The 27,671-nt window shown below is 43.1% G+C and overlaps 1 protein-coding gene and 1 long non-coding RNA gene across 6 annotated transcripts; both read left to right on the forward strand.

Annotated features, from left to right (window-relative positions):
- Positions 1–4,731: 4,731 nt before the first annotated feature.
- Positions 4,732–9,348, forward strand: LOC119473311. The gene is made up of 2 exons (XR_005202515.1): positions 4,732–5,180; positions 6,634–9,348. It is a non-coding gene; the product is annotated as an uncharacterized LOC119473311 (long non-coding RNA).
- A 1,898-nt stretch (positions 9,349–11,246) lies between these two features.
- On the forward strand, positions 11,247–26,764 carry TMEM14A (transmembrane protein 14A). Of its 5 annotated transcripts, none has more exons than XM_017542861.2 (5): positions 11,247–11,361; positions 17,727–17,819; positions 22,377–22,478; positions 24,275–24,362; positions 26,193–26,764. In XM_017542861.2, exons 2-5 carry the CDS (start codon positions 17,750–17,752, stop codon positions 26,230–26,232), a joined length of 300 nt encoding a protein of 99 aa, XP_017398350.2. In that variant the 5' UTR covers positions 11,247–11,361; positions 17,727–17,749; the 3' UTR covers positions 26,233–26,764. The 5 variants fall into 5 exon arrangements, with proteins under 5 accessions (XP_017398350.2, XP_017398354.1, XP_017398353.1 ...); XM_017542865.2 differs by lacking the exon at positions 11,247–11,361 and adding an exon at positions 11,405–11,500 and having other exon boundaries at positions 17,734–17,819; XM_017542864.2 differs by lacking the exon at positions 11,247–11,361 and adding an exon at positions 11,405–11,415 and having other exon boundaries at positions 17,734–17,819.
- Positions 26,765–27,671: the final 907 nt, after the last annotated feature.

Genomic DNA, 27,671 nt, shown 5'->3' on the forward strand with positions numbered 1-27,671 from the left:
TCATCCCTTCGTTCAGCATATCTATGCTGTCTACACCACCCTTTGTTTAGTCTTAGTAGCCCCCTTGGTTATCAGATCAAAAAATCCTAGTAGACTGTAATACAGTTCAGTACTATTCAGTTTCGGGCATCCACGGGGGAGCTTGGAATGTACTCCCCATGGATAAGAGGGCTGCTGTAGTCTTTATTCGATCTAGCCCGAGAGGTGAGCTAGAAAGCCGCTCCTAGGTGTCCCGCAGTCTGTGTAAGGTATTACAGGTGTGTTGTTCTGTTTTAAAAGAAACACTTTATCCACAGCTGGGTGGCACTTCAGATCCCTTTAATATTCACTCCCCTTCTTTCCAAGAAATTTTTTTTCTTTTCCTTTCTTTTTTCTTTTTTTTTTTTTTTTGAGACGGAGTTTCGCTCTTGTTACCCAGGCTGGAGTGCAATGGCGCGATCTCGGCTCACCGCAACCTCCGCCTCCCGGCCTCCCGGGTTCAGGCAATTCTCCTGCCTCAGCCTCCTGAGTAGCTGGGATTACAGGCACGTGCCACCATGCCCAGCTAATTTTTTGTAGTTTTAGTGGAGACGGGGTTTCACCACGTTGACCAGGATGGTCTCGATCTCTTGACCTCGTGATCCACCCGCCTCGGCCTCCCAAAGTGCTGGGATTACAGGTGTGAGCCACCACGCCCGGCCTCTTTTTTTTTTTTAAACACAGGGTCTCTCACTGTCACCCAGGCTGGAGTGCAGTGGAGTGCAATCCTGGCTCGCTGCAGTCTCATCCTCCAGGGCTAAGGTGATCCTCCCACCTCAGCCTCCCAAGGACCTGGGACTACAGGCGCATGCCACCACACCCAGCAAATGTTTGGCATTTTTTATAGAGGCAGGGTTTCACCATGCTGCCCAAGCTGGTCTCAAACTCTTGGGCTCAAACCATCTGCGCGCCTCAGCCTTCCAAAGTGCTGGGATTACAGGCATGAACCATCGTGCCTAGCCCTTTCTAAGAAATTTCTTAGAGATCCCACTTAAACTTGTTAAAACAAGCAGCTCTTTTAGAACAAACTATAAAAAGAAAGAGAAAGGGACTGAATCGTTCCTCTCATTAAACTTGTACCCAATTTGACCTTAACAGTGAGCACCTCCCATTGCATTGTTGAGAGGATTTTAGAAGGTTCCTGGATTGCATATTTTCAAGTATTATCAGGCTCTACTTTTCAGTCTAAGCCTTCTCTTGGGACTTTTTCTTTTAAATTAAAAACATTGTTTAAAATGTGATATCAGAGTACCATTAATGTAATGAGAAGAGGCAACCTATCAGACAAGATAATCTGTTTTCCCTGAAGGATGCCATTTTCATTGCATTAAGGGTTGTTTGCTCACAGAGACCTGAAGGAGACGCATAGATTAACCCTGCACATCAAGTCTTCTTTCTCACCAAGCCAATTTTCTGTTTGATTTTTACACTTCAAGAATCACAAGTACAGTAGCAGCTCCATGGGGACAAACAGAATAGGAAAGATTGAGCTATCTTTAATATTTTGTCTTTGGTTTTTATTTCCAAAAAAAAATTATTTTAGAAAAGATGAAGTTGTCTTTTCCATATATGCCTGTAAATGCATGTAAATCCATTTGCCATAGAGAACAACACAATTCTTTTACTATTAAAGCCAAATAGAAGAGTCAGTAGTCATGTTGTTCAAGATAGAGGCTCTTCTGGCCTTCAGTGTGCACAGACATGTAGCATTAAATTCAGTTAAGGGCAAGCTGCACACAAAGATTACCTCTCACCCCATCATGTAAAGTTTTCATTCAGCAACATCTGGAGACTGCACAGCTCATTTGATTTAAATAGAAGACTCAGAGGCAGAAACCATATTCAGCCCTTTGTGAACATAGTATGTTGGTGAACCAATTCACTCTGCTTCTAATTCACAAATCTTCAGCCCTAAGTGGCCTCATTTGGTCCTTATGAGGCACAGAGCCCTTTCCCCACCGAGGGCCTTTGCTCGGACCATTCCTGCTGGCCCGCATTGTGGCTCCCCTGGCTCCTCGCCTGCTGGCTCCCTCTCAGACTTCAGGTTTCAATTAAAATAACAGCTCTTCCCACTCCCCTTACTCCAGAGTTAGTCTCCGACTTGGCGCTCTGTTGATTTCCGAGTCCTATTCCAGGGCTTGACATCTCATAGATATTTGTTGAATTAATCAATGTTAACTTCAAAAAAAATAATAAATGCCTCCTCCAGTTAAAAAAGTAGACATTACACCATTTCTTAACAGAATATTAGTTACAAATAAGAACTGATCATCTCAGCTGGGTGTGGCAGTTACAGCTACTTGGGAGGCTAAGCTGAGAGGGTTACTTGAGCCCAGGAATTTGAGGCCACAGTGAGTTGTAATCTTGCCACTGCATTCCAGCCTGGGCAACAGAGTGAGACCCTGTCTTTTAAAATAAAACAAAAAAGATTATATTTTAGTTAAACATACACCTGCAGGTGTATCAAATACTAAGTATTTATCAAATACTAAGTCTGTAATAATTAGCTTAAGCCATTGAGAAACAGAAGCTGTCTTCTAATGGTGACATGCAGAATGTTCAGGCAGAATTTTAAGTGGGTGCCACATTGAATACCTGTGGCCTAACCTGACCGCGCTCGTTCACAACTCTTCCTCTTTTGAATGCTTCTATGCATTTATTATCTATCCCATTCACCCATCCAATAAGCACCTCTACTGCTTTATGACATGTATGAACCTCTTTCACTAAATTTTAAGCTTTTGTAGAGCAGGAACAACTCTTTTAATAATAATGGCAAATACTATTTTGACATTATTATTGTATCTGCTATTACGTATAGCACATATCTCCTATGTGCTAGTTATGCGTTTTCCCGTATTAATAATGTGGATATTCTTAATGTGATGGAGGTATGACTTAAACCTGGACTGAATGACAGCAGAGTCTGCACACATACACTTTTCTTAAACCTGGATCTAGGCAGGGCACTGTGGCTTACATCTGTAATCCCAGCTCTTTGAGAGGCCAAGGTGGGCAGATCACTTGAGGTCAGGAGTTCGAGACCAGCCCGGCCAACCTGGTGAAACCCCTTCTCTACTAAAAATACAAAAATTAGCCAGGCATTGTGGTGCACACCTGTAATCCCAGCTATTCGGGGGGCTGGGGCACAATAATCACTTGAACCTGGGAGGCAAAGGTTGCAGTGAGCCGAGATCACACCACTGCACTCCAGCCTGGGCGGCAGAGTGAGGCTCCATCTCAAAACAAAAACAAACAAACAAAAACCTGGATCTGACACTTCTTAGCTGTTTGCATGACCTTTGGTGAGTTGCCTCAGCTTCCTCCTCTGTAAGATAGGGAGAATAGAGTGTCTACCTCAAGTGTTGTTGTGAATATTAACAGAGTTGATACTTGTAAAATGCTTAGAACAGTTTCTGGCACACAATAGGCACTCATTAAATATTAGTTGTTGGTTGTTGCCATTGTAACCATTATTGCTTATAGGAAAGTCCCCTGTCTGGGAAAGCCTCAGTTCTGGTTTTAAATTGGGAAGTCCCATGTCTTTGGCAAAAGTTCAAAATGGGTCCAGATGGCAGGCTAAGGTCAGAGAGTCAGCCTGGTGCCCTAGTGGTCACTCTCCACTGGGCTGCATCTTTTTCTGAGCCCACCTCTGAAAAACGTCCCCTTATGTTTTGTAATTGCCACCCTCCCAATATTTCAGGACACTGTACTCCTTAGCCAACAGGGGGTACAGAAATCATATACCTTTTTCGCACATTCTTCTATGTACTAAGCTTGTCCAACCCACCTTATTTCGTTGTTCTGTTTTGTTTTGTTTTAGGCTTTTAGTAGCCTGAGTTACGGCTTTTAGTATCTGTCTCCAATGACAAACTAAAAAGAGGGATGAGGAAGGGGCTTTACTAGCCCAGCCAGAAACAGAAACTAAGAACTCATGACTGTATTCTGTCTCTTGAACATCCCTGATTGTAGACCATCACTCTGTTTTCCCCATTTCCTGTTAACTTTTATAACTATCTGTGAACTCTAAGAGAACACTATTTGGTGACTGTAACTAACTTGCTAAAACGCCTGTGCTAGCTGAATGAAACCCTAGTATCTGGTGCCCCCTGCTGCCCTTTCATAGGAAAGGCAAGAATGATGAAAGTTTGATAGTAAAATTTTAATTGTCGAGATTTCAATAGGAATCTAAATAATTAAATAGGAATCTTAATAATCCTAAATTATACTCACATTTTATCTTTTCTTTGAACTTACTCCTTTGCTTAGTTTTTTGTCTTGCCTTCGTGGACATTCATTTTTGCTTAATTATATATTTTTCTCATTTATATTTGCTTTCCTTGAATTTCCTTTTGGCTGTTTTGCTTTTGGGATGTGAACTTGTTTTGTCTTGGCTGTTTTTCACTTTGGCCACGGGCGCGCGGGGGCGAGAGGCTGCGGGCTCCGCGGGAGGAGGGCGCATGGGAGCCCCTTGGCCTCGGGCCTGCACCTGCGGTCCTCGCGCGGGATCTCTGGGACCCTCCGCAGGGCCCTGGCTCCGAGACACCGCTAGAGGACCACCCCGCCGGGATTTAGAGCGCGGCCAATGGGACAGCGGTGCATGGCTGAGTGTCAGGCAAAATTAGCCAATGAGCATGTAATTTGGGCAAGGTGGGTCCGTCCCCCAACTCGGACCCTATAAAATCCGCCCACTGCTCCCGCGGAGCCGGACTGTCTCACGCTGGGACGGTTGTGGGCTTGCTGGGTGTGTCAGAAGCAAGGGAGAGGAAGACGCTCTTGCGGACAACAGGCGCCACCAAGAACGCACACGAGGCCGCCCCCGACGGTGGGTCGCCAGGCTGGGGCCAGAACGGCGCCAGGGCGGACCAGAGGAACGGCGGCAAGAACTAGGGGGACGCGGGGGAGGTGCTGTGGAGGTGGCGGGACCTGTGGGATCGACGTCGTCCGGGAGCAGCCCGGGGGGAGCGGAGACTCCGGAGGAGGGTGTGCGCTCCGACCCGGGTGAGGGTTCCCCTCGCTCCCTCATCTCCCCTAACCTCCACCTGGGCTCAGAGTCATACTCTGACCGCGGGCTCTGCCCAGGAAGACCGAGTTCCTTGAGAGCGACTCCTGGGCGCCGGGGAAGATCGGGATAGAAGAGACGGCAGCCCTTTAATAAGAAGGTATGTAAACCAACAGCTGTGACGACTGCGTGGGGCGTGGGCCCCGTGAGGTCGCCTTTCCTTTTCCTCTCCCAGCCTGGGGATCTGTGGTGGGGGTAAGTTCTGTTAGGGCCAAAGTGGATCTCAGTAGGGGGGGTAGAGATTTGTGAACAGCTGTCGAAGGTAGAATCTTTGCAGACTCAGGGTGGGTGGGTGTACACTTTGCCGTGGGTGGTGGCTTTATATGTAATCCTTCCAGCGAAAGCTTTGGGAAATCCAGTCCTCCTAAACTCTTGGCCTTTTTGTAAGACTTTATAAGCCCATGGCTTCTTCGTAAGACTTCTCGTGGCCATGTGTCTCACTCTACCATTCCTGTCACTAATGAACCAGAGCTGAGATACCAGCAAAAAGGACCCTAAAGACTATTTTACCACATTTGAAGCGGTCGTTGGCCATCCCCCCAAAATGAATCCCAACACTGGAAGACCAAGAGGTGCAGCTCCTACAGAGAAGGTGAGCTGTGTATTCCATCAAAGGTCTGTGCCTGCGGGATTGGATTTCTAAGAGAAGGCATTCCTGATCATGTCTGAGCTGCATGTGGCCAAGTGCGCTGGGGGAAGCAGAGTTTAAGAACGTGTTCCTGATTAGTGGGGAGTGAAAAGTATTAAATCTATGGGCTGGAGTGGTCCAGGAAGAGGAGAGTGGAAGTTTAGTACCTGTTTCTGTGCCTGTTTGGGCCCCTGCACTAAATGCTTCGCATATAAGAATTAGAAAAACACACCCAAAGATGCTGGAAATAGGCATTTCGGTGCCATTTCACAGAGGAAAAAACTACGATGCAGAGAGGATTAAGTAAGTAAAAGAGACCACATAGTAGAGGGCGGAACATCAAGGATTCCAACTCCAGCAGCCCAGCTTTACGTCTGGAGGAAGCAAGTCTTAGATTGGGCCTGTCAGGCCAGGAAGAAAACTCAAAGCATGGATAAGGGCTCCGAGGGAGTGAGAACTGATTTCTATGTGTTTAGGTAAACCAGGTGGATTTCTGTTTTGGAGGAAACTGGAAAGTCTGGCTTCGGTAGAGGGTAGTGTGTTTGGAGGGGTGAAATATTTTGGGTACCTGTATTTTGTGTATTCCACCTGTAATGGAATCTTGTGGCTCAGAAATAAGGAACCAGCCTCGAGTGATGTTACTAAGAAGTGCCAATGAGAATTAGAACCAGAGTCTACCTAACCCCTTCTCAGAAGAAATTGTCCACGTTTTAGCACTGAAAGTCTTGCATTGTGGGAAACCGCGCAATCCCATTTTAATGCTAAAAGTTTCTTATTCTGGGAAATCCCTTAGTTGTGGCTATAGCTCTGACAGTCCTGCTTCCTAGGAAACTCCTCATTTCTGGTTTTAGCCCTGAAAGTCCCCAAACCCCTTAGTCCCTGGCAAATCTGGATGATTGATCCACCTACCCTTCTGCTGGAACAGATCCTAGATCAGAAGGAGCACAGGTGGGTGGCCATAGCATGGACCCCCAAAAAGCCACTGTCATGAAGAAATATGCTGTGAAGAAAATCTTTACAGGGCATCTGAACCCCCAAAGCCACTGAGGAGAAGGTAAGGAAACACTTTGGTGAGTTTGGGAGGTGAGTTTCTCCCCAGGATGTGGTTTATGCTCCCAACCAGCCACCCGTAGATGCTTTTTTCTTTCTTCCTTGGCTGGTGGAGTTGTCAGTGGAGCTGCTTTCTCCTCCTTTCTTGCCTTTGGATGGCTTTCTTTTCTGAGTTTCCTTTAGGACCTGAGCCAGGGGAAGGCATTGGCCCTGAACTTTGCCTGTGTTTCCAGATGGAGGCCATTGAGCTTTCAGTAAATCTGAAGTCTAACAAAAGACAACGTCTTGTTTTCATCACCCGTTAAAGAAGAGGAACCTGTGAAAAATATTCTGGAGAAGTTTAACACCATTAGTGGAAGCGGGGTGAGGAGTCTCTAGCTCCATGTGCCTCCCCTCCTACCTCTGGAGAGGTAGCCCTTGGGTTCATGGCGACCCAATAGGGTAAGCAGCCATCCCAATTTTAGCTCTGAGAGCATTGTGTCCTGGGAAACCCATCCCTGGAATGTGAATAATCCTGGTTTTGGCAACAAGTGTGGAAGGCTGCAGGAAATGTACAAAATCCATAAGTTTTAGAGGGGCTGAAAGCAACATTGTCTTTAGTATCAAAGGGTTATGGCACAGATTGTCCATCATCTTTACTGTTGTCACCCATTTGACCACTGATGCTGGCACACATAATTTGTAGTTCAGAATGGTCATCCATCCATGTTGCATCATTCAAAGTGATGTGGCTTAAGTGTATATAATGAATATTAACAGTTCATCTTTGACTTTGCCTGCAGATTAATTGGTGTGCTTTGTAACAAGATAGTGCCAGTTTAATTTTTTAACATTGTGAATATTGTGACCATGTTTTCTAAGAGGTCAGATAATGAGAATGATTATAATACCAATGCAACCATGACCCCATCACTGAAGAAGACTAAATGACTATGGATGGAAGGACACAAATTATTAGGAAGGTAAATAACCAAAACGGAGCATACTGCATAATACGCAGAAAAAAACTTGAGATTGGACATGACGGAGAAGGGATGTGAAAGCACATCTGGAGACCAAATCTCACCAGTAAGATGGGACAAGTGAATGCTTCTAAACCAATCAAAAATACTTTGGTTTCTCCAAAAGATACCAATGCTCAGTCAAAAATAGCTGCTGAATTAGCTTGGGCATACCAGGTGGACAAGCATGCCCTTGTCGCAGCATTCCCTTGACTGCTCTATGAAACTGAGTAAGCTTTCATTTCCTGATTCCGGGATTGCAGCTAAAATAGCCTCTGGGCAAACTAGGAGAAATTTTGATAACAGATGTGTTGGCCTCTTACAGTGTAAGACCAGCCTGTCATACCTCACCAACAATTCTGCTTTCTATAGTATATCAGTTTTAAGTAATAAGCCGAATTATGGCAGCAAAAATATGTTCCCTCTGTTAGGTACTTGACTTGAAAACGGGAGTTTCAAGTCATCTCTTCATTTCTATGAGGATTTTAATGAAACTGCTGAAATCACAAACTACTGTTGATATTTTATCTAAATACAAACTAGAATTAGCCTGTCTATCTTCATGATAGATTTACATATGTAAATGTTGGCAAATTGCATTCAGTCTACAAACTTCTTACAAAGAAAATGAAAAGATCTTATCCATTCAATGCCTCATACATCTTACATACAACACTGCTACAAAGGGATGCGAGTTGCTTAAATGCAATGTTGAGACTTTCATAATAAAACAATGAAAAGCTTTTGGTTACTTTTCAGTTTTCTCAAAAGTGCAGAAGCACTTGAGATTTTTGACTTCACAGAAATGGAAGGTGATAACCTTTTTAGACATGTGCCTATAAGATGCTGCCATTGCAATGAGCCACAGAAAAGATGCTAAAATGTTAGGCTGCCATAAGATCATATCTTCAAAGGATAAGAATAATGTCATTTGACATTGTTTGGGATCTGAAAGGAGAAAAATCAAGAATCTGAAGTGGACCTGAAAATCAGTAAGTCCCTTGTGACTTTGATTTTTATGAATCTGTCTCTCAAAAGCCAGGGTGCTCCTGGAAGAACTGAGACAAACTGAGTTTCTGAACATTTGAAAATGAGGAGCAGGCTCTGGATCCACAGGGTGTAACCATCCTTGAGGCCTGCCTGAGCAGCCAACCAGTCTGTCAGTCAGTGAGGCTCTTCTGTTTGCTTCCCTTTCTCTGATTCCACCTATGTACAACTTAGGAAAACTTGCATTACTATAGACTGGGAGTTCTTAAATGGGGATATGTGAATCTAAAGGGGCCTGAGGATAGCAATCAGGAAATCTGAAAACCTCTATGGGAAAAAGAAGTTTTTATTTCTTTCCATTAGGAAAATAGGCAAGAAACCACAGCAGTATTAGTACCTGTGTCTCTCTCATCACTAGGAATCACAAATATCCATGTTACGGATACCTTAAAATAGGTGCAACACTACTTTGAAATTATGATAATAATTAGATCCACCTCTTAGGTCTTATAATCTTTAATATGTTAATAAAGAAGCACATACAGATTTAAATGTTCAACAATTTGATAACTGCATTTCAATAAAATTGACTTCCTTTGCAATCCTATGTATTTTGTGCATTTTTCCAGGCTGCCAAAGGGGTTAGTGTCACATTGAAAGCTAAGAGTCTCTGCTGTGGATCATGCATAGAAAGCTCTGTGAAATGGTTGTGGGGAATTGGCTTGCCTGCATCCTTACCTTGGGCTGCAGCCTTTCCATTAGCTGGAGAAGGCAGCAGCTAGTGCCTTTGAGTTGAGAGGGCGGTGGTCCCTTTGCCTAAGAATCATCCTGTTCCCACATATTCAAGGGAATGGAACTCCCATAATATACAGAGCGATTTTTCTTTAGGGTTAGGAGATACACCTTGAGTAGGAACATCATGAGGCTGTTTCCAGCTTCGAATGTGTTAGTGGCAGGGTGGAAGGGATCTCAGAGCATCTAGTCTTGGCCATATCTTAAATCCGGGCACTGAGGTCCAGGGGGAATTATTTATCCAGGTCACAGCAGATGAAGATACTGAAGCATTCCAAGAAGGTTTTAGTTTTATTCCAAATAGGCAGTGTTCTGAGAGTTTGAGGAGAGAAGGGGAGGAGGCTGGGGTAAGGATGGGCATAGAAGGGGATGGGAAGGAGTGCTGGGAGAACTCAGAACCAAACTTCAGGCTATCACTTTGTTCATGCCACATTCCAGTGCCTTGCCATCAACTCTTCTGTGAATCTTCAGGAATGTTATTAATTCCCCAGGACCCACGCACACTTCTCATAAGTTAGATGTAGTTACATTACTTCTTTGAAGCACTTTTATGCACAGGAATAGATGTAGCAAACAAACTTCATAAGATGTAATCTTTGAGTTTCCTTTTTTTTTTTCCTGACGAATTCTGCTCTAATTCTTAGAGACAGAATCTTTAGAGTTGTTACACTCCTAGATGACAGTGTTCTTCATATCTCTGAAGAGCTGTTACATAAGGAAGAGGGTTGGAGTTATGCATTCAATCAAGAAGGCAAAAAGAATGAGATAAGTTGTTACAGGGAGGCATCATTTAAAGTCAGTTTAAACTGTAATCCCAGCACATTGGGAGGCTGAGACGGGCAGATTGCTTCAAGCTCAGGAGTTCAAGACCAGCCTGGGCAACATTGTGAAACCCCATCTCGACAAAAATAAAAATAAATTAGCCAGGTGAGGTGGCACACATCTGTAATCCCAGCTACCTGAGAGGTTGAGGCAGCGGAATCGCTTGAACCTGGGAGGCAGAGGTTGCAGTGAGCTGAGATGGCACCACTGCACTCCAGCCTGGACGACCAACTGAGATCCTGTATCAAAAAGTCAATTTAAGGTTCATTTCTGGGATTGAGCGGATTGCATTGGACTAGACAAGATTTTAAGTGCTTTCCAACTCTGGAATTCTATACTTTCCCTGTAGATAGCTAAGCCCGGCAAATCCTGGGCCTGAAGTTTAAAACAGGATCCTGATCTTCCAACCACATCTAGATGATCCCATAGTGTAATAAAGGGTGCTCGGGCTCTGAAACCAGGCAAACTCGGATTCTGACCGTGGACAACTAAATCACCTAACCTCACTGTCTTAACTCCCTCCACTGACAATGGAGCAATCTGCTGGAGGGTATGTAAAAGACCTCGGGTTGCCTTTTAGAGGTCCTGGAAATGTCCCTTGAATGATGAATGGAGTCACTTAAATATCTTCGCCTTGTGTCATCTTGGCTGTATGCAGACACACTTCCTGCCAGTCCCAATTCGTCAGGCGGGAGGCAGCAAACCCCAGTCCTGACTCCAGGACAGGGCCGAAGGCAGGACAGACGAAGCAACGGGTCAGGCTGCCGCCGGAGCGTTACAGCACAGGAGCTCCAGGCTGCCTGGCCTACCAGCCGCCCCGATTCCGCCGGAGGGCTGGGCAGCGCAGAGCACTGCAAGGCGAGAAGGGACACGGCGCATGCGCGGCGGGAAGGGCGTCTCCGGGACGGAGCGGCCTCCGCTCCGCGCGAGACTGCGGGGCGGAGGGTGGGGCCGCGCTGGCGCGGAGACTGCTTCCGGTCTCCAGGCATCGTGCTTGCCGGCATCTGGTTCCGGACGTCTGTCTTTTCAGCTGCAGTGAGGGCTCGGGGCTGCAGGTGAGCTGTGCATCCCTCAGTGGAGACATTCCCGCTCTGAATTTTCTTACACAACCGCAGAAATATAAGGCGAATTGCTTAGCAGGTATCCCCTCCCCCGCCCCAAATCTGCACAGCAAACGACGCGGAGGACCTTGAGGGGATTTTGCAGGACCTCGGTCTTCCCTCCCCGGTATCATTTTTCTCCTCCTGGGAATTTCCCGAGTTTCTGCCTTCTCGTATCCCTAAATATCCCACCTATTTCTGGAGTTGGGGTGGTGGGGTGGGCTCATGGACCATTACAAAATGCTTGGCAGGATTTTAACCTCAGCACCACCAGGACCCTACTCGAAATGTGCCTTTTGTGTCCTCAGAGAGCTCAGGGGTAGATAATTGTTATACCTTTAGCATGTGAAAATGCTTTTTATATAATAGTTTACCGAAAATCTCTTAGTTCTCCAAATTTTGGAGGTCTTGGAGCTGGCAGCGAGGCTGGCCCCTGTCACCTTGTTTTGTAGGTGGTATGGTACATGGCTTTGCTGTATTGCATCCAAGATGCTTTCTAGCCCTTCCAAGGCTTGAGCATCGCATTTGTGATGGGAGCGTGTTATGTGCTGAGGACATCCTCGCCCACCTTATCCTTTCCACGTTAACACAGCCTCTGGCTTTAATGTGTGCCTCTGGCCTGGCCACCTCGCCCCGTCATGGAAAAGGTGATTGCTCTTGTCTGAATTTTCTCTGTAAGAACAGAATCTTCTTGCAAGCACTGGGAATAAATTTATTTTACTTCCTTGGAACTACAGTCATTTCACTAAGGAGATTAAGGAGCTGCCCGTTTCCTGCTGATAAAAGCTGTATTGGATAGGTCAGCTACACAATGTCTTCAGGCAGCTGTTTCTTTGGTTCACGCACTCATTTATTCATTTAACAAGTATTTTAAGTACCTGCCTTGTGCAGGGCAGGGTTCTTGGTGCTGTGAGGAGGACAAAGATAAATCGAACCTGGGTTTTCCTATAAGGAGCTTGGCTGGCTGAGAGGTGAGAGAATCCCAACATAAGTAACTCTAAACCAAGTAAAAACGTATGGGTCCCCAAGAGAAGGTCGCAGGAAGAGCTGGGGGGCTCAGGATGAGAGGAATCGGTCTTTCACAACAGATACTTGGCTTTGGGAGAAAATTAGGTCTGAAAGTTACACCTGATAATGAAAGACTTCTTGAAAGCTTCACATTTGTATGTAAGGGTGTTTTCCAGGCTGAGGTCAGCGTTTCAGACTGAATACATTCCACACAGGTCCCATCATTCCTGGCCACCTCCCTCTTCCCCCCACCACATACCTGCTGCTGTTCCTATGTTTTCTGTCTCAGGGAGTAGCATGAGGCTTCCTGACTCCCTGCTTCTTAAGGTCTAAGCCAGACACCTACGGGTGAGTCATCTCTGATTCACCCCTGACTTTCCCGTCCCTCCTCGAATTCAATTCTGCTGATTCTACCCCCTGCACCTCTGAAATCTGTTCACTTTCTCTCCATTCTCATTGCCGTTTCTCTAGATAAACCTACCATTATCACCTAAGTCCTTGCTTACTTTACTGCCGCAGCTCCCCAATTTATCTTCCTGCTTCACTTCACAACCTGTCTTCACTACTTCAACTGGGAAGTGCTTGCTGGAATTTAAATCTGATTGTGAGGCTTCCTTCAGTGATCCTTAGAACCAGCCTCCCTTTACGGGGCTTATGTGGGTGTACAGCCCTGTCTTTCTCACCAGAACCTCCTCTTTTCACAAACCCCTTGCAATTTTCATTTTGAGAACATGCCATGCTGTCTTGTGCCATTACGGCCTTGCACATGTTCCCCCCAGGAACACCCTTCCCTGCCGCCTTCTTCACTTGACTTACTCATGCTCCCCTGTAGGGTAAATGCACCTGACCGCAATAATTAAAGCATACCCTTACAATGACCCTGTGTGACAGATGGACCTGAGTGTGTTTTCTGAACTAGGGAATCCAGGCCTGTCCAACCCAGAGATTTGTTTCTTGTCTATAAAAAACACCTGAGGGCCGGGCGCGGTGGCTCACGCCTGTAATCCCAGCACTTTGGGAGGCCGAGGCGGGTGGATCATGAGGTCAAGAGATCGAGACCATCCTGGTTAAAACGGTGAAACCCCGTCTCTACTAAAAATACAAAAAATTAGCTAGGCAAGTGGCACGTGCCTGTAATCCCATCTACTCAGGAGGCTGAGGCAGGAGAATTGCCTGAACCCAGGAGGCGGAGGTTGCGGTGAGCCGAGATCGCGCCATTGCACTCCAGCCTGGGCAACAAGAGGGAAACTCTGTCTCAAAAAAAAAAAGAACATCTGAGCCCTTGCCCAGCCTGTCCTGTAGAACAAGAGCCTCACAGGGAATTGAGGCCCTGAATTTTGAGTTAAATCAAGGTTGCCAGGTGGAGGTCATTGAGGGGAGGGCTTAAGTGAAAATGCCACATAAATTGCATGATGTTTGCAAGCGGTTGTTTTCCTGCCCAGCCCACTGCCACTGGACTCCCTCCTCTTGTATGTAAGCCCCTAATGAAACCCCATGTCTCATTTGCTGGCTCTGGGTCTCTTTCGGCCTCTTGAACCTGTTGCCTTCCCTATTGAAGTTAATAGGGGTTCGGCACAACATCTCTCCAAGTTCCCATCTGGGACTCTCTCTTATCTGGGCAACCTTCCTTAGGCTCCTAGTCCTTGCTGGATGCCACTACTTGTTACGGTACCCATGCCTCTCCTCTTAGGCTCATTTACACATCTGCCTCCTACTGCTATGTTGTACTGTAGGTCCTGGAGGACCAAGACCATGTCTTAGTGCTTACCATTGCTTCCTTCTGCCTTGCACAAAGAAAATGCTCAATAAATAGCTGTTAAGTTGAACTGAGTACAAATAGATGTTATAATATTACGGTATGATTCATTAACTAAATCATAAATTCACCCTACCTCAGTTTTCCCAGTGTGCTGAAATAGTAATAGCCTTATACACGTCAAGCTCAAAACAGGTGTAAGGGTGAATGAAAAGAATCATTATTATTGGATCAGCTAATTGTTGAGTGCTCAGTATGTGCTAGGCACTGTTCTAAGTGCTTTATAGTATTAACTCATTTAATGCTCAGAACATTCCTATAATGTAGATATTTTTTATCATCCCTATTTTAAAGATGGAGAAACTGAGTTATTGAGATCCCACAGCTAGTAAGTGGTGGTATCAGGTTTGAAGATAAGCATACTTTATGGCATACAGTTAGCTCCTTTAGTAAGCAGGACCAAACGTGAGAAGTTCATGGGGCTGAACATTGTAAGTTACCAGATGGGACACAGTGCCCTGTGGTCACAACTTTAAGCTATGAAGAGCATGTGATTGATCCAGAATTGAAAACTCCGAAGAATATGTTTGATTCACTCGAAAACTCTGAAGAACATGTTTGGTTCACATACTGTATTCACTTTTTTCAGCAGCTAACTCAATTATTAGAGGTTATGTTGCATAGAGGTTAGGACTGAGACTTCCCCTGGTCGGAAATCTTTGTTTTGCTGTATAACCTTCAAGCATTGCTTGCCTTCTCTATGCTTCAGTTTCCTCATCTGGAAAATGGGGATAATCATGATAGTATATACCATAGGGTGTGGTTGTGATTACATGAGTTGATACATGTAAGGCACCTAGAATGCCTTAGAATGGCCCCTAGCACATAGTAATTGCTCAAAAACATTATGAACCTCATTATTATTATTTGTTTAGCCATCATTCAGTCATCGAATGGTTTTTGGACTCAGGTTCTCCCTACATGTTATATCCTGCTGTACCACTTCTCAGGCACAGATGAGCTCTCCTGACTTCTCCTTCCTGTAGACACTGAGCATTTTTCAGTGTTGCCTCCTATTTGGTGCTGTCATATCCTGTGCCTCAGATTCCCTCCCCCATACCCTTCCTCATAGTAAGTGCTAGTTGATGACTCTGAGGTCAGCTCAAAACCCTTTTTCTCCTCCTCCTCCTCCTCTTCTTCTTTTTCTTTCTTCTCCTTTCTTCTTCTTCTTTCTCCTCCTTCCTCCTTTCTCCTTTCTCCTTCTCCTTCTTCTTCTTCTTCTGAGATACCCAGGCTCAGTGCACTCAGGCTGGAGTGCAATGGCACGATCTCACCTCATTGTAACCTCTGCCTCCCATGTTCAAGGGATTGTCCTGTCTCAGCCTCCCAAGTAGCTGGGATTACAGACATGCACCCACCACACCACACCTGGCTAATTTTTTATATTTTTCATAGAGACAGGGTTTCACTGTGTTGGCCAGGCTGGTCCCGTACTCCTTACCTCAAGTGATCCACCTGCCTCTGCCTTCCAAAGTGCCAGGATTACAGGTATGAGCCACCTCGCCCGGCCCCTTTTTCTGTTCTTCTAAATTAATTTGTTACCAATTGCTATAGGAGATAAAAGGCCCATTAACCTAAATGGTAAGCAGGGAGAAAATTGTAAAAATATGCAAGGGATCTCATGTACCATTTCTCTTATTTACAAAGCGAATTACTTTCCCTAAGGAAGAAATACAGAGATGATAAAATTCAAAAATAAAGGCACCACTAGAAATCTTAGAACTTAAAAAGCTGCACGGAACTCCAGAGCTCATCTCATCTATTTTCCTCACTTGCAGGGAGAGTTGGGGGTGAGGGAGGGGCATGGTCCAAGGCCCAGTAGCCACGTCTCTAGCCTGTGGCTGGCACACAATCTACTGTATCTGAGAGAATTGTGGGCAGGGTTTCAATGGAACTTCTCACGACTGGGTGTGTTTCGGCTGCTGCTGTGATGCACAGTAGGATGCTATTGTCATCCATTTAACTTCAGTCAGGGGCTATATTGTATATATTGTATGTATTGTATTCTCTATTGATTAAGTGTAGATGTCTCTGCTACCACAGAAGAGCTGTCTTGCAAGGAAACTAATGACAGCCATCCTTTAAATGGTGAATTTATTCATTTAAAGTGAATTATTCAATCTCCAAGAAGACATACATCTGTAAAGGATGAGAGTACTAATATCTGTACAAACATGAAAGAATTATAAGATGGAGTTGTGGAAGTCAAGGAATTTACAAGAGGAAGAAGCCATTTGCTTCAGATCACTTTGGTAGTACAGGCTAGGGTTAAGGAAATTAGGAGGTAGTTAATAAGGGTAGAAGTCAGGGGAGAAGGCTTAAAGGGAAATGGTGCAGAGGATGGTCAGGCTTTTGTAGGTGGACAGGGAGGGAGGACGTTTCAGTCATGGAAGTGAAAAGTGAAGATTATAGGGTCACAGTTCAGTGAAGAGACCTGGCTGATGAGAGCGGAAGTTTTATTTGGGGAAGTAGAAAGAATTAAACAGCTGAGAGTATGGCAGATCTTGAAGACAGGCAGAGGAGAATCAGCTTGAGGTATCTCCCTGAGTGTGCTTAACAGTGGTGAGGATGAAGGGGACAGTAGAGGGTTGGGAGAGGTGAAGTTTGAATCTCTTTTTTTCCTGTGAGCCTTGTTGAGACAGGGTCTCACTCTGTCACCCAGGCTGGAGTGCAGTGGCACAATCATGGCTCATTGCAGCCTCAACCTCCCAGGCTCAAGCAGTCCTCCCAACTCAACATCCCAAGTAGCTGGGACCACAGGCGCATGCCACCACACCCAGCTAATTTTTTGTATTTTTACTAGAGATGCGGTTTTGCCATGTTGCCCAGGTTGGTCTCAAACTCCTGGGCTCAAGCCATCTGCCTGCCTTGGCGTCCCAAAATACTAGGATTACAGGTGTGAGCACCAGCATGACCGAACCTCCCTTTCTTCAGTAGACTAGAGAAATTAATTTCTCTTAATTCTGTGGAGTGCCTTTGTATTAGTGATTCTCACACTGCTGTAAAGAATTACCTGAGACTTGGTAATTTATGAAGAAAAGATGTTTAATCAACTCACTTATGCCAGCTGTACAGGAGGGATGGCTGGGGAAGCCTCAGGAAACTTACAGTCATGGTAGAAGGCAAAGGGAAAGCAAGGATATCTTCACATGGTGACAAGAGTGAGAGAGAGCGTGAAGGGGGAAGTGCTATGCACTTTCAAACATCCAGATCTTGTGAGAACTTTATCACGAGACAGCACTAGGGGGAGGATGCTAAACCATTAGAAACCCACCCCCATGATCCAATCACTTCCCACCAGGCCCCACCTGCAACACTCAAGATCACAGTCCAACATGAGATTTGGGTGGGGACACACAGCCAAACCATATGAGCATATCATTTTTAGATACATTCCCTCCCCCAGACTTTTTATTTTGTATAATTTGTCCATTCCCCACTTGCTTTAGAATTGCAACCTTGCCAATGGACCTGATCGGTTTTGGTTATGCAGCCCTCGTGACATTTGGAAGCATTTTTGGATATAAGCGGAGAGGTAAGCCTAACCCAAACTTTCATCAAAGGGAATGAGTTGGGGTTTAGAGGTTGTGCTAGGTCATATGAGGGTCTGTAAGTAGGATGAGAAGCTAAGCTAAATATGCCTTAGAGATGGCTGAAGACCAGCATGTCATGGAAGGGACTCATGAAAGGAAGAGGCTTACATGAAAAGCAGAGGGCTGGGCATGACAGAGTGTTCCAGCCTAGGGGTTCTGGGCCTCTCTTTCACCACAAGACTCTTACTTCATCTGTCATTATCAGCTGCATAGTTAATTCATGGACCACTGCTTATTATTAAATAAGATTTTTTTTTTTTTTTTGCTTTACATAATCATGGTACCAAAAACTGAGTTATATTGATCCTGTGTATTTCAATGAAGAAATTGTTAAATTCTCAGATATCATATCCAAAATTGTCTCTTCACCTTTATCCAAAAGAAGGGGGGAGAAAAAAACTCAGGTAATCAACTAAAGGGTTTTCATGGAGAAAAAGGAAAGGTTAAGATTTTTTTATTTTACTTTGTTTTATTGTAGAATCATTTATAGTCATGCTGTCTCCTATTTCTGTTTCTTAGGGGTGGGTGTGTGTGTGTGTGTGTGTGTGTGTGTGTGTACACAACGTTTAATCTTTAATCATCTTTCTGACAAACTGTCTCAATGAAAATTTTAAAATAAGGGTATTGTATTTGTGGCAGTAGTTGACTTGCATTTGAGTTAAAAAGCCAGGTCACCATGGTTACCAGTTAGCTTCCTTCATTAAAGGCTGCTAGGAGTCAACGACCAGAAGCACAGTATAGCTCTTGTAGCTTGGGGGCTGGCACGGTGAATTGATCATCATCTGCGATTCCTTAAAGGCTGTAATTCACCTTGGATTTTTGTTTGTTGTTTCTGTCATAATGTATGTATTAGAGATATGTATTTGAAAAAAAAAAAAAAAGATGATGGCACCAAAGTAAGACCTATAAACCAACTACTCAAAGGTTGATGTTTCGTAATCTACTTTAAAGAGGACTTGGTTTAAAATGCTAATAAAACTGTTTTTGAAAAAAAAAATTTCATTGTCAAAGACAATGTCTAAATAACTTCTGTTACAGAATAGAAAAGAATGTCTGGACATTTTTGCCTGCCTTTTTGAGAGGTGGGAAGAAAGTGGGAGTGGTGGGGGGGGAGAGAGAGAGAGAGAAAGAGAGAGAGAGAGAGAGTGTGTGTGTGTGTGTGTGTGTGTGTGTGTGTGTGTGTTGTGGTGGAAGGGATCACTTTATTATTCTAACCCAGATCTCTTCAATGTTTACCAACTGGTGGGAACACATGGAGTTACATTAGCTGTGAGGTCTCTGATTTCAGGGGCTTGTTGTCCACCTGCATAATATGGTTCCTTGGCCTCCTGCAAGAGCCCCCAACTGAATGATCCTGGAAGCCCCTAAGGGTATAATGGGTTCACAGGGAAGCTCACTCTGTAGTATAATGTGGGTTAAAAGCATAGGCCACAGAATCAAGCATTCCTGAATTCTCGTCTTGACACTACCACTTACTGCACTGAAACTCAGGTCAGGTGCTTCAATATCTGGGCCTCAGTTCCTCACCCGTAAATTAATGTTAGGATTAAATAAGATGATGAATGGTACACGTTTCACATGGTGCTTGGCATAGAATAAACTTTTAATATTCTTGTTATTTATTTATTTATTTTTGGCTGCTACTGCCTTGCCATTGGGAGGTCTGTGAGCCAGTGAGGCGTAATATCTTTTTCTAGTTTTGTATCTAGTTTTGTATTTTGTATTATGTTCTAAGCTGCCTATAGCCCAAATGTCTTCGAATGTGTGTATAAAGTGAGTTAACGCTTCTTTGACTTAGACCTTCCATAGGCATGAGTCCTGTGTAGCTGGGCCAGGAGATCCTGCTACGGGACAGTTATTGAGAATAATCTTGGGTGGGTGAAAGATGTGATGTCGAAATGATGTTTGGTGGGAAGACACAGATGTATCCGAATCCTAAACTAGTCCATCTGTGAGACACAAATTGGGTTAAAGGGAGAAACGGATAGATTTTTATTTTGGTGGGAGGAAAGTGGGGGACAGTGGTGGAACGCAGGGTGCTGAGCACTGTGCTTGCCTGGGCCCTCCCCTCCTCCCAGCTAGGTCTCCAGAGTGGTAGATGACCAGGAAGACGCTATGATATGGAGGCTCCTCCTAGGCCAGGTAACACTGAGTGCCCAAGGCCAAAGAGGACCATAAGGCATTCCCTGCCTTCTCCCACACTAGGGCTGAACCAGACCTTCCACCTTCCTACCTCAGTTGAAGGGAAGGGCACAACACAGCAATCCCTCCAGAGAGGTGCAGGTGCACTTGCTGGACAGGCTGCTATTCTGAGGACCACAAGAGCACCTGCAGGGAAGCTCCCAGATGCATCTTTCAACTCCCTTGAAAACTCCCCTTCCAAGACTGCGCCACCCAGATCAGGCATCCCAGGAAGTGGGAAGGAAAGAGCTTAGAGCTGCTTTTCTTGTAGCCCCCACTATTGGGCACTGAGCTTGTTCTTAGATCCTCTTTGCTTCCTTCCACCAGCATGCCTTTCTTGTAAAATAGCCCACAGTTCCGCCACCTTCCTCGTGCAAGCTGAAATCTCTCAAGAGTCTTCCTGGTTCTTGCTGCTGGTGAGCCTGCCCCTGCTGTTTGCTCTCTGATCCCATCAAGACTGAAGTGTAGACACTGCTACTTTCTCCACATACTTAAGTGTGCATGTATGGTGGTGGTGCGGAGGGTGGAGTGGGGTGATATCTTCAGCATATACAGAAAAGAGCATCATAGAACCGCTACATGAGAAGACACCTTAATGGTTACTTAGTTGTGCATTTGAGAAAATGCTTTAATCTCCTTAACAATATCCTTATTTGTTATCTTCTGCTTGAACATGATCCATAACGGGGATGCATTAAATCAATATTTTCAAGTGTTCCTATGTACCTGGCCCTGTGTCTCGCCCTGGGGAAACAGCAATGAGCAAAAAGAATGGCGCACACAATTGAGTAGGGGGAGACTGACATTCAGTCCATGAACGTCATATAAACGTATGATCAGGAAGAGTGGAAGTCTATGATGGGGGGCCTTTGTTCAGAATGATGGGTCAGAGAAGGCATCTCTGAGGAAGTAACACTTAAGCAGACATCCGAAGGTGAGCTGCACTTGGCGAAGTGAACAGTGTAGACAAGCAGTCCACACAGGAACAGTGTGTCTAAAAGCCATGAGGAATAGAGTTTGGTATATTCAGAGAACTGAAAGGCGGCCAGGGTTCCCACAATATAGCAAACTGGATTTTTTTTTTCCTGAGAGCTTTGGAAAGCACTGAGGGTTTTTAATTAGGAGAGTGACCTGTCCAGATGTGTGTTTTTAAAAGATCATCTTACTATGTTTGAATAATAGGGTTTGGGGAAACAATGTGTAATTTAACACTATCTCCAACTTTAACATTCTAACCCTTTATATATATACGTGGCACGGATGATGTCAACCCTGTTTTACAACTGCTACAACACAAGAGAGGCTAAGTGACTTAGCCAAAGTTCTTTAGCCAGCAGCTGAAAGAATTAGGGCTAGAACCTTGCGTGTTTTGTCTTCTCATTCAGGATGCTGCTTTGGGGGCGGGGTGTGTGTGTGTGTGTGTGTGTGTGTGTGTGTGTGTGTGTTGTGTATATGCATGCATGTGTTGCAGTGGCTCTTAACCCTGGCTGCACATTTGAATTTCCAATGGATATTTAAAAAATAGAGATACCTTGACCGTACCCTCCAGGAATTCTAATCCAATAGATTCTAAATAGGGTGAGTTCCATGAAGCAAGGACTGTGTGTGTCTTGTTCATAGTGTCACTGGCACGTAACCCACTGCCCAATGCGCAGAAAGAGCTTGGTGTTTGTCACAGTGCTCTTGGGTGGGTGTATGGGTTGGGGGCCGGGAGTGTACTGGTGGGTGGGTGCATGGGATAGGAGCTGGGGAGCTGGAGTCAGTACTTTGGTTTTCCTCCTTCTCAGTAGGGTCTCCATTAGTCCTTAAGTCCTGACACCTTGAGGCTTGAAGGTTGTTAGTTATTCAGGATGGAACCATTGCTTGGTTTCTACAGAACTTATGTCTTTACCTCTATGAACTAAAAATGCTTTTGCGTCTTAGATTTTATCATTACAGCCTCATAGTAAAAAGGAGGCAAGGAGAATAGGAAAAATTAAAAAAGAAGGGCTTAAGGAAGTTAAATAATTGCCCAAGATCATGCAATCCGTGTCCAATCCGCCAGCACAAGGCAGGTTCTTTTATTCCCCTGAGTGACATCTAACTCCCTGCATTGCTGCACCTTCAGCGCTCCTCTGCCTTGCGTTTGGGTTCAGCATGAAACAGTCGTCTCCTGGAAAGTATCCACGAAGAGTCCTATTCTTAATTTGGCTTTGTCCAGTTACTGTGCCCAAGTAGCAGTACATTTGAAGGTGCCTGTATCATACTAGAAGTAAATGGAATGAATTCCTTTCATTTGGGGAGTCTCTTTGTGAGCCCCTATTTTTTTCCCCTCCCAGGTGGTGTTCTGTCTTTGATTGCTGGTCTTTTTGTTGGCTGTTTGGCTGGCTATGGAGCTTACCGTGTCTCCAATGACAAACGAGATGTAAAAGTGTCACTGTGTAAGTACGGCATTTTTCCCAAGTTAGAGACTCAAACATTGCAGGTGATCTTTTTGATACCCCATGCTAGATATACTAGGAACATATTTAGTCAAATGGCAAATGGCCGTGCGCATGTAATGAGGCAGAGTGCAGCACTTACTCCTTCCTGGAAAGACCTGATAAAAAATGATGTCACTGCTACCAGGCCTTCCAACTCAGAACAATATTTCTATAAAAGCTTATTAACAGAAAAATTGAATTAGGAAAAGCAAGGACTTGTTTTCAGATTTTCTGTGAACTCTCCTAAATGGATATTTAGCATAGTTTTTACGGTGCAGTGAAAGTAACTAAAAAGAGACAGCCTTGCATCGTTTCATTTAGTTCACTAACAGCTTTTAGATTCTGCACTGCCTAAAGACTTAACCTAAAAAAGCAAGGCTGACACTTTTTTAGCTTCTTCCCTTGTTAAGCTTAGTGGAAGAATATCTACAGAAAAAAATGGAGACCTGTGTGTTTAAACTCACCAGGACACTTGACTTTCGTCTCACTTGAAAGAGATATACAGGGAAGGTTTAGAAAACTATACCAAGGAAATTGTCTCTAGTTGATTTGTTATTCAAAGTGCCTTGGTTGTGTATGGAAGAATATGTAAATAAAGACAAAATTGTTCTACATTTGAAGGAGAGAGAGAGATTTGGGATTTTTTTTTTCTTTAGTTATTTTTAAAAGGGGCTAGGGATATTTTTAGTAATGAGGTCGTGTTAGATGTATCAGCCAGATATAGTGATATTAGGATTTTTATTTATATGCATTTAAATAGTTCACAAGTGTTTATTGTCAGTTATTTTTTATATCAATAGTTTTTCTTTGAAAGCATTGCTGTCTAATCTCTTACATAAAACCACCTCTCCCTTCATATTGGTACAGCTCCACAAAGGCTGACATGATGCTTCTGAATAAAACACGATTGCTTAGACTATTTTTTAGTCTCCAGGCATCAAATTCTCCAAAATGGAATGCTACGAAACCAAACCAGTCAGCCTTCTTTTTAGTATTTTTTTTAATTAATCAGATCTTACTTGTAAGAGATATATTAACTATTTTCTTCGGTTTACTAAACATTTATTGAGTGTCTCCTGTGGGTCCAAGTGTGCTGCTTTGTGTTTCTGAGAGAAGTTGAATAAAGCTCAGTGCTAGTCTTTAAGGAGTGTTCTTTAAATAGAAATTTAGATTAGAAAAAGAATTTCTTAGGCGTGGTGGCTCATGCCTGTAATCTCAACACTTTGGGAGGCCGAGGCTGGCAGATCACTTGAGGCCAGGAGTTCAACACCAGCTTGGCCAACATAGCAAGACCTTGTCCCTACTAAAAATACAAAAATTAGCTGGGCATGGTGATACATACCTGTAATCCCAGCTACTTGGGAGGCTAAGGCAGGAGAATTCCTTGAACCCGGAGGCGGAGTTTACAGTGAGCTGAGATATGCCACTACACCACTCCAGCTTGGGTGACAGAGCAAGACTCTGTCTCAACAAAAAAAAAAAAAAAAAAAAGAGAGAGAGAGAGAGAAAAAGTCTTTATCTTTTGAAGACATTTCAGGAGTAGATTTTAACATGTTTGTTTACCCAGAAACATTTTTGATGAAGTAGATTATGAAGTGTTTTGATAGAGCACTTATCTTTTTAAGACAATGGCAACTCAGTACCTATCTATAATAGTTGTAATGTTAGAAAGCTTTAAACGATACCCATTTTTTTTCCTGCAAGCATTGATAACATGTTTGAAACTCTAGTTCATGAATTAGTTTGGTTTTCAGTTACAGCTTTCTTCCTGGCCACCATAATGGGTGTGAGATTTAAGAGGTCCAAGAAAATAATGCCTGCTGGTCTCGTTGCAGGTTTAAGGTAAATAAAACTATTTTGATCAATACTTTCCTCTGCTGTTCTTTGAAGTGCTGCATTTTTTGGAAAAATCCATTTTAATTTGAAAGATCAAAGTCCTTTTTTTTGTTACAGTAAGCATGACAGTAAAAACCTTGAGATATCGTCATGGATTCAGTGGGTCTTTGATATTGACGTACCCATGAACATTCTTGTTGGATACGCATAGTGTTGCTGTAGTATCTGGTCATAGAGGCATACTTGCCTTTTTCAGAAGAAAGAGCTAAACTCAGCCTCATTTTTCCTCAAGATTCACCCATCTGCAGCAGTAAATGTGTTCATTTAAATCTAATACTCAATCTCTTTTAGAGAGTTTGACAAAGTGACAGTGTGATGCAGTTATTTCAGGTTTTTAAAGGAGAGAAATTTAATATTTTTAAGAGTTTTTAAGAGAGAAGTTTAATATTTTTTAAAAGAGAAACAGAAAACCTCAAGTTTCTCTTAATTTTATCCAGTAATTCTATCCGTATTACCGAATAAAATTTTAGAGATAACATTTTAAAAATTTCTGCAGAAAGCTGACTTTATATGTTGAAAGCCATAAGCATGTTTATTTCCTTTGATACACATTTTCACTTTTTGGAGTTTATTCCAAAGCGATGAGATATACACAAAGACTGAGGTTCATGGCAATTTTTTTTCTAATGAAAACTCAACAGTTGAAAAACTTAGGAATACCCTAACAGTTCACCAGTAAGGAGATGTTTAAATAAATGTTTTGTCCATTTAATGGAATATTGAGTGAGCATTACATTTCATGTTTTCAAAGGTGATTTAGTGGTGTTGGAAAATCTTCGTGACTTAATAAGATAAAAACAGGGCAAAAAATAACCAAATATAGTGTGTTTTAAAATGTTTGTGTGTAAAAAACAGGAGGAAATATTTCAAACTGTTAGTAGTGTTTTTCTGTGGGTGGTAGTGTGATGAATAATTTTAATGTTCTTCTTCCTACTTTTGTGTAGAATTTTCTAGTGTGACTATGTATTATGTTTCAGGGAGGGGAGGGGGGAGTGTAATTACAAAAGATGGCTCTCCAGTTATAGCCCTGTTCTAAAAGTGATTCTTGGTGGTGGGAAGAATCAGAAGTAGGGTTTATGGGCTGGATGTGGTGGCTCATGCCTATAATCCCAGCACTTTGGGAGGCTGAGGTGGGTGGATCACTTGAGTCAGGAGTTCAAGACCACCAGCCTGGCTGACATGGCAAAACCCCATCTCTACTAAAAATACAAAAATTAGCCAAGTGTGGTGGCAGGTGCCTGTAATTCCAGCTACTTGGGAGGCTGAGGCAGGAGAATTGCTTGAGCTCAGGAGGTAGAGGTTGCAGTGAGCCAAGATTGTGCCACTACACTTCAGCCTGGATGACAGAGTGAGACTCAATCAGAAAAAAAAAAGAAAGAAGAAGTAGGGTTTATGGAACCAGAAGATGGCCTCAGTTAATAGAAAGTAGCTGAAATAGAATTAGCAACTCCCTCAAATTAGTCCTCAGTTATTTTTTCAAGTTGCTTTATTTTACTAGCTTTTGAAAATTAGTTTCTTCCCAAACCTTTCTCTTATAAACCCTCATTCAAGATTTTCAGGACAGAAAGTTCTGATTTCTCCTTATTTATTTAGTGAACATTTTTAAGTGGCTAATTCAGTTATGTCTGGGACATTATAATCCTCCAAGGGGTTGAGCTGGGTGAGCCCCCTAGCCAAAGCTTAGTAACACTACTGGGTAGGCGAGCGCATGGCCCTTTCTGTCTTATGCCAGATAAAAGTGACTCTTCCTTTGCCTTTCTTTTATTTTAAATCCAGCCTCATGATGATCCTAAGACTTGTCTTGTTGCTGCTGTGAGCATCTGGAGGAACTGAAAATTAAGTTCATGTCATCCTGCTGTAATGGACAGAGCATATTCTTTGTATTTAAAAGATAAATTCAATATGGAATGCTAGAAACACAAGTAGCTCTGTCACTTCTAATATGAACATGAGTTTGAGGTAGTTTTTTTTCTAAAGCAAAAATTTTGACTGTTTTCTAATTGGCAAGTCCTGTTTTCATAAAAAGTGGCTAATAATCATGATATGCTCTTCCATTTGCTGTGCCTATTTTTTATATAGTTGGTATTTTTTGAAAATTCCAAATATTCATGTCTCAAGGAAGCTTAAACTATAACTTATTACATAAACGAATTGTTAAGTGGAGTTCACAGAATGCTACTGTATCTGTCATTTATGTTATATTTGAAATAATTAGAAATTATACTTTTTCCATTTTAATTGTATTTCTGCCAGTGCTATTTTTTTCTTTAAAAAATTTCATTTTTAGCACACTGTTATGTCCTAACAGAATGTATTCAGTATTCAAATAAAAGACATTTTGGTTCCAACCTGTTTGTTACATGTTAGTTTTTTCTCTGTATATTCAATTCGTCTTTGACATTTAAATGCTCAATTATTAATGAAAAGGGTTGGGAAGGAGGGTTTATTGAAGCCAACACTCTACTTCTTCAGGAGTAGATATTTTCTTTCTCTCTCTGAAAGAGTAATAATTCTGAAACAAAACTGCTTTTGTCTCAAATTACCACTTTATTTTTAGGCATAGTTATAACTTAATGGCCAAGGCACTTTTAGGGCCCGAACTGAACATCACGAAACCTGAATTCCAGCCCAATTCTTCCACCCACTTGATGCTCTTTGGAAAGTCATTTTCTTTCCCTCTGACTCAGTTTCTCATCCTTAAGGAGGAATTGAACTAAATGATCGACTCTAAATATCTACAGTTCCTATCCTGTGGTGCCGTCATGATGGTTAAATGATATAATGTATACTAAAGACTAACTCCCATCTTGGCTCAGTATTTGACCATTGTTATTTTTCTTTTCTCATAACTTTCCCTTAGGTGATGTTTGTTGCCCGTTGTTCCCAGTGCTAAAGAACAGGCAAGTGTTTGTCTCATTACATATCTTCTCTTTAAGCCAAATAGGCTTAGGCATAGGAATTAAGTTGCAGCAAATCTTAGAAGTTACTTGGTAACAATCTAACAGTAAAACAAAATTAACTTAAAAGATCCTTAAAATATCCTTTGTTGCATTATTTAGGGAAACATAATCAAACTCTCTTTTATTACTGCTCACAAGAGTTTTTACATCTTTAGTTTTCAGTGTTATTGTTAGATTGTCACAATTAACTTCTGGATACTTTCGCTTCAAAATACATTTACCATTTAATCTTTTTTACATGTCCCCAGGCCTTATCTAGAATCGAATGCTCCAAGTAGGTAAACTGTGAACAATT

Source organism: Cebus imitator, unplaced genomic scaffold (genome assembly GCF_001604975.1).
Source record: "Cebus imitator isolate Cc_AM_T3 unplaced genomic scaffold, Cebus_imitator-1.0 Scaffold148, whole genome shotgun sequence".
Taxonomy (NCBI): Eukaryota; Metazoa; Chordata; class Mammalia; order Primates; family Cebidae; genus Cebus; species Cebus imitator.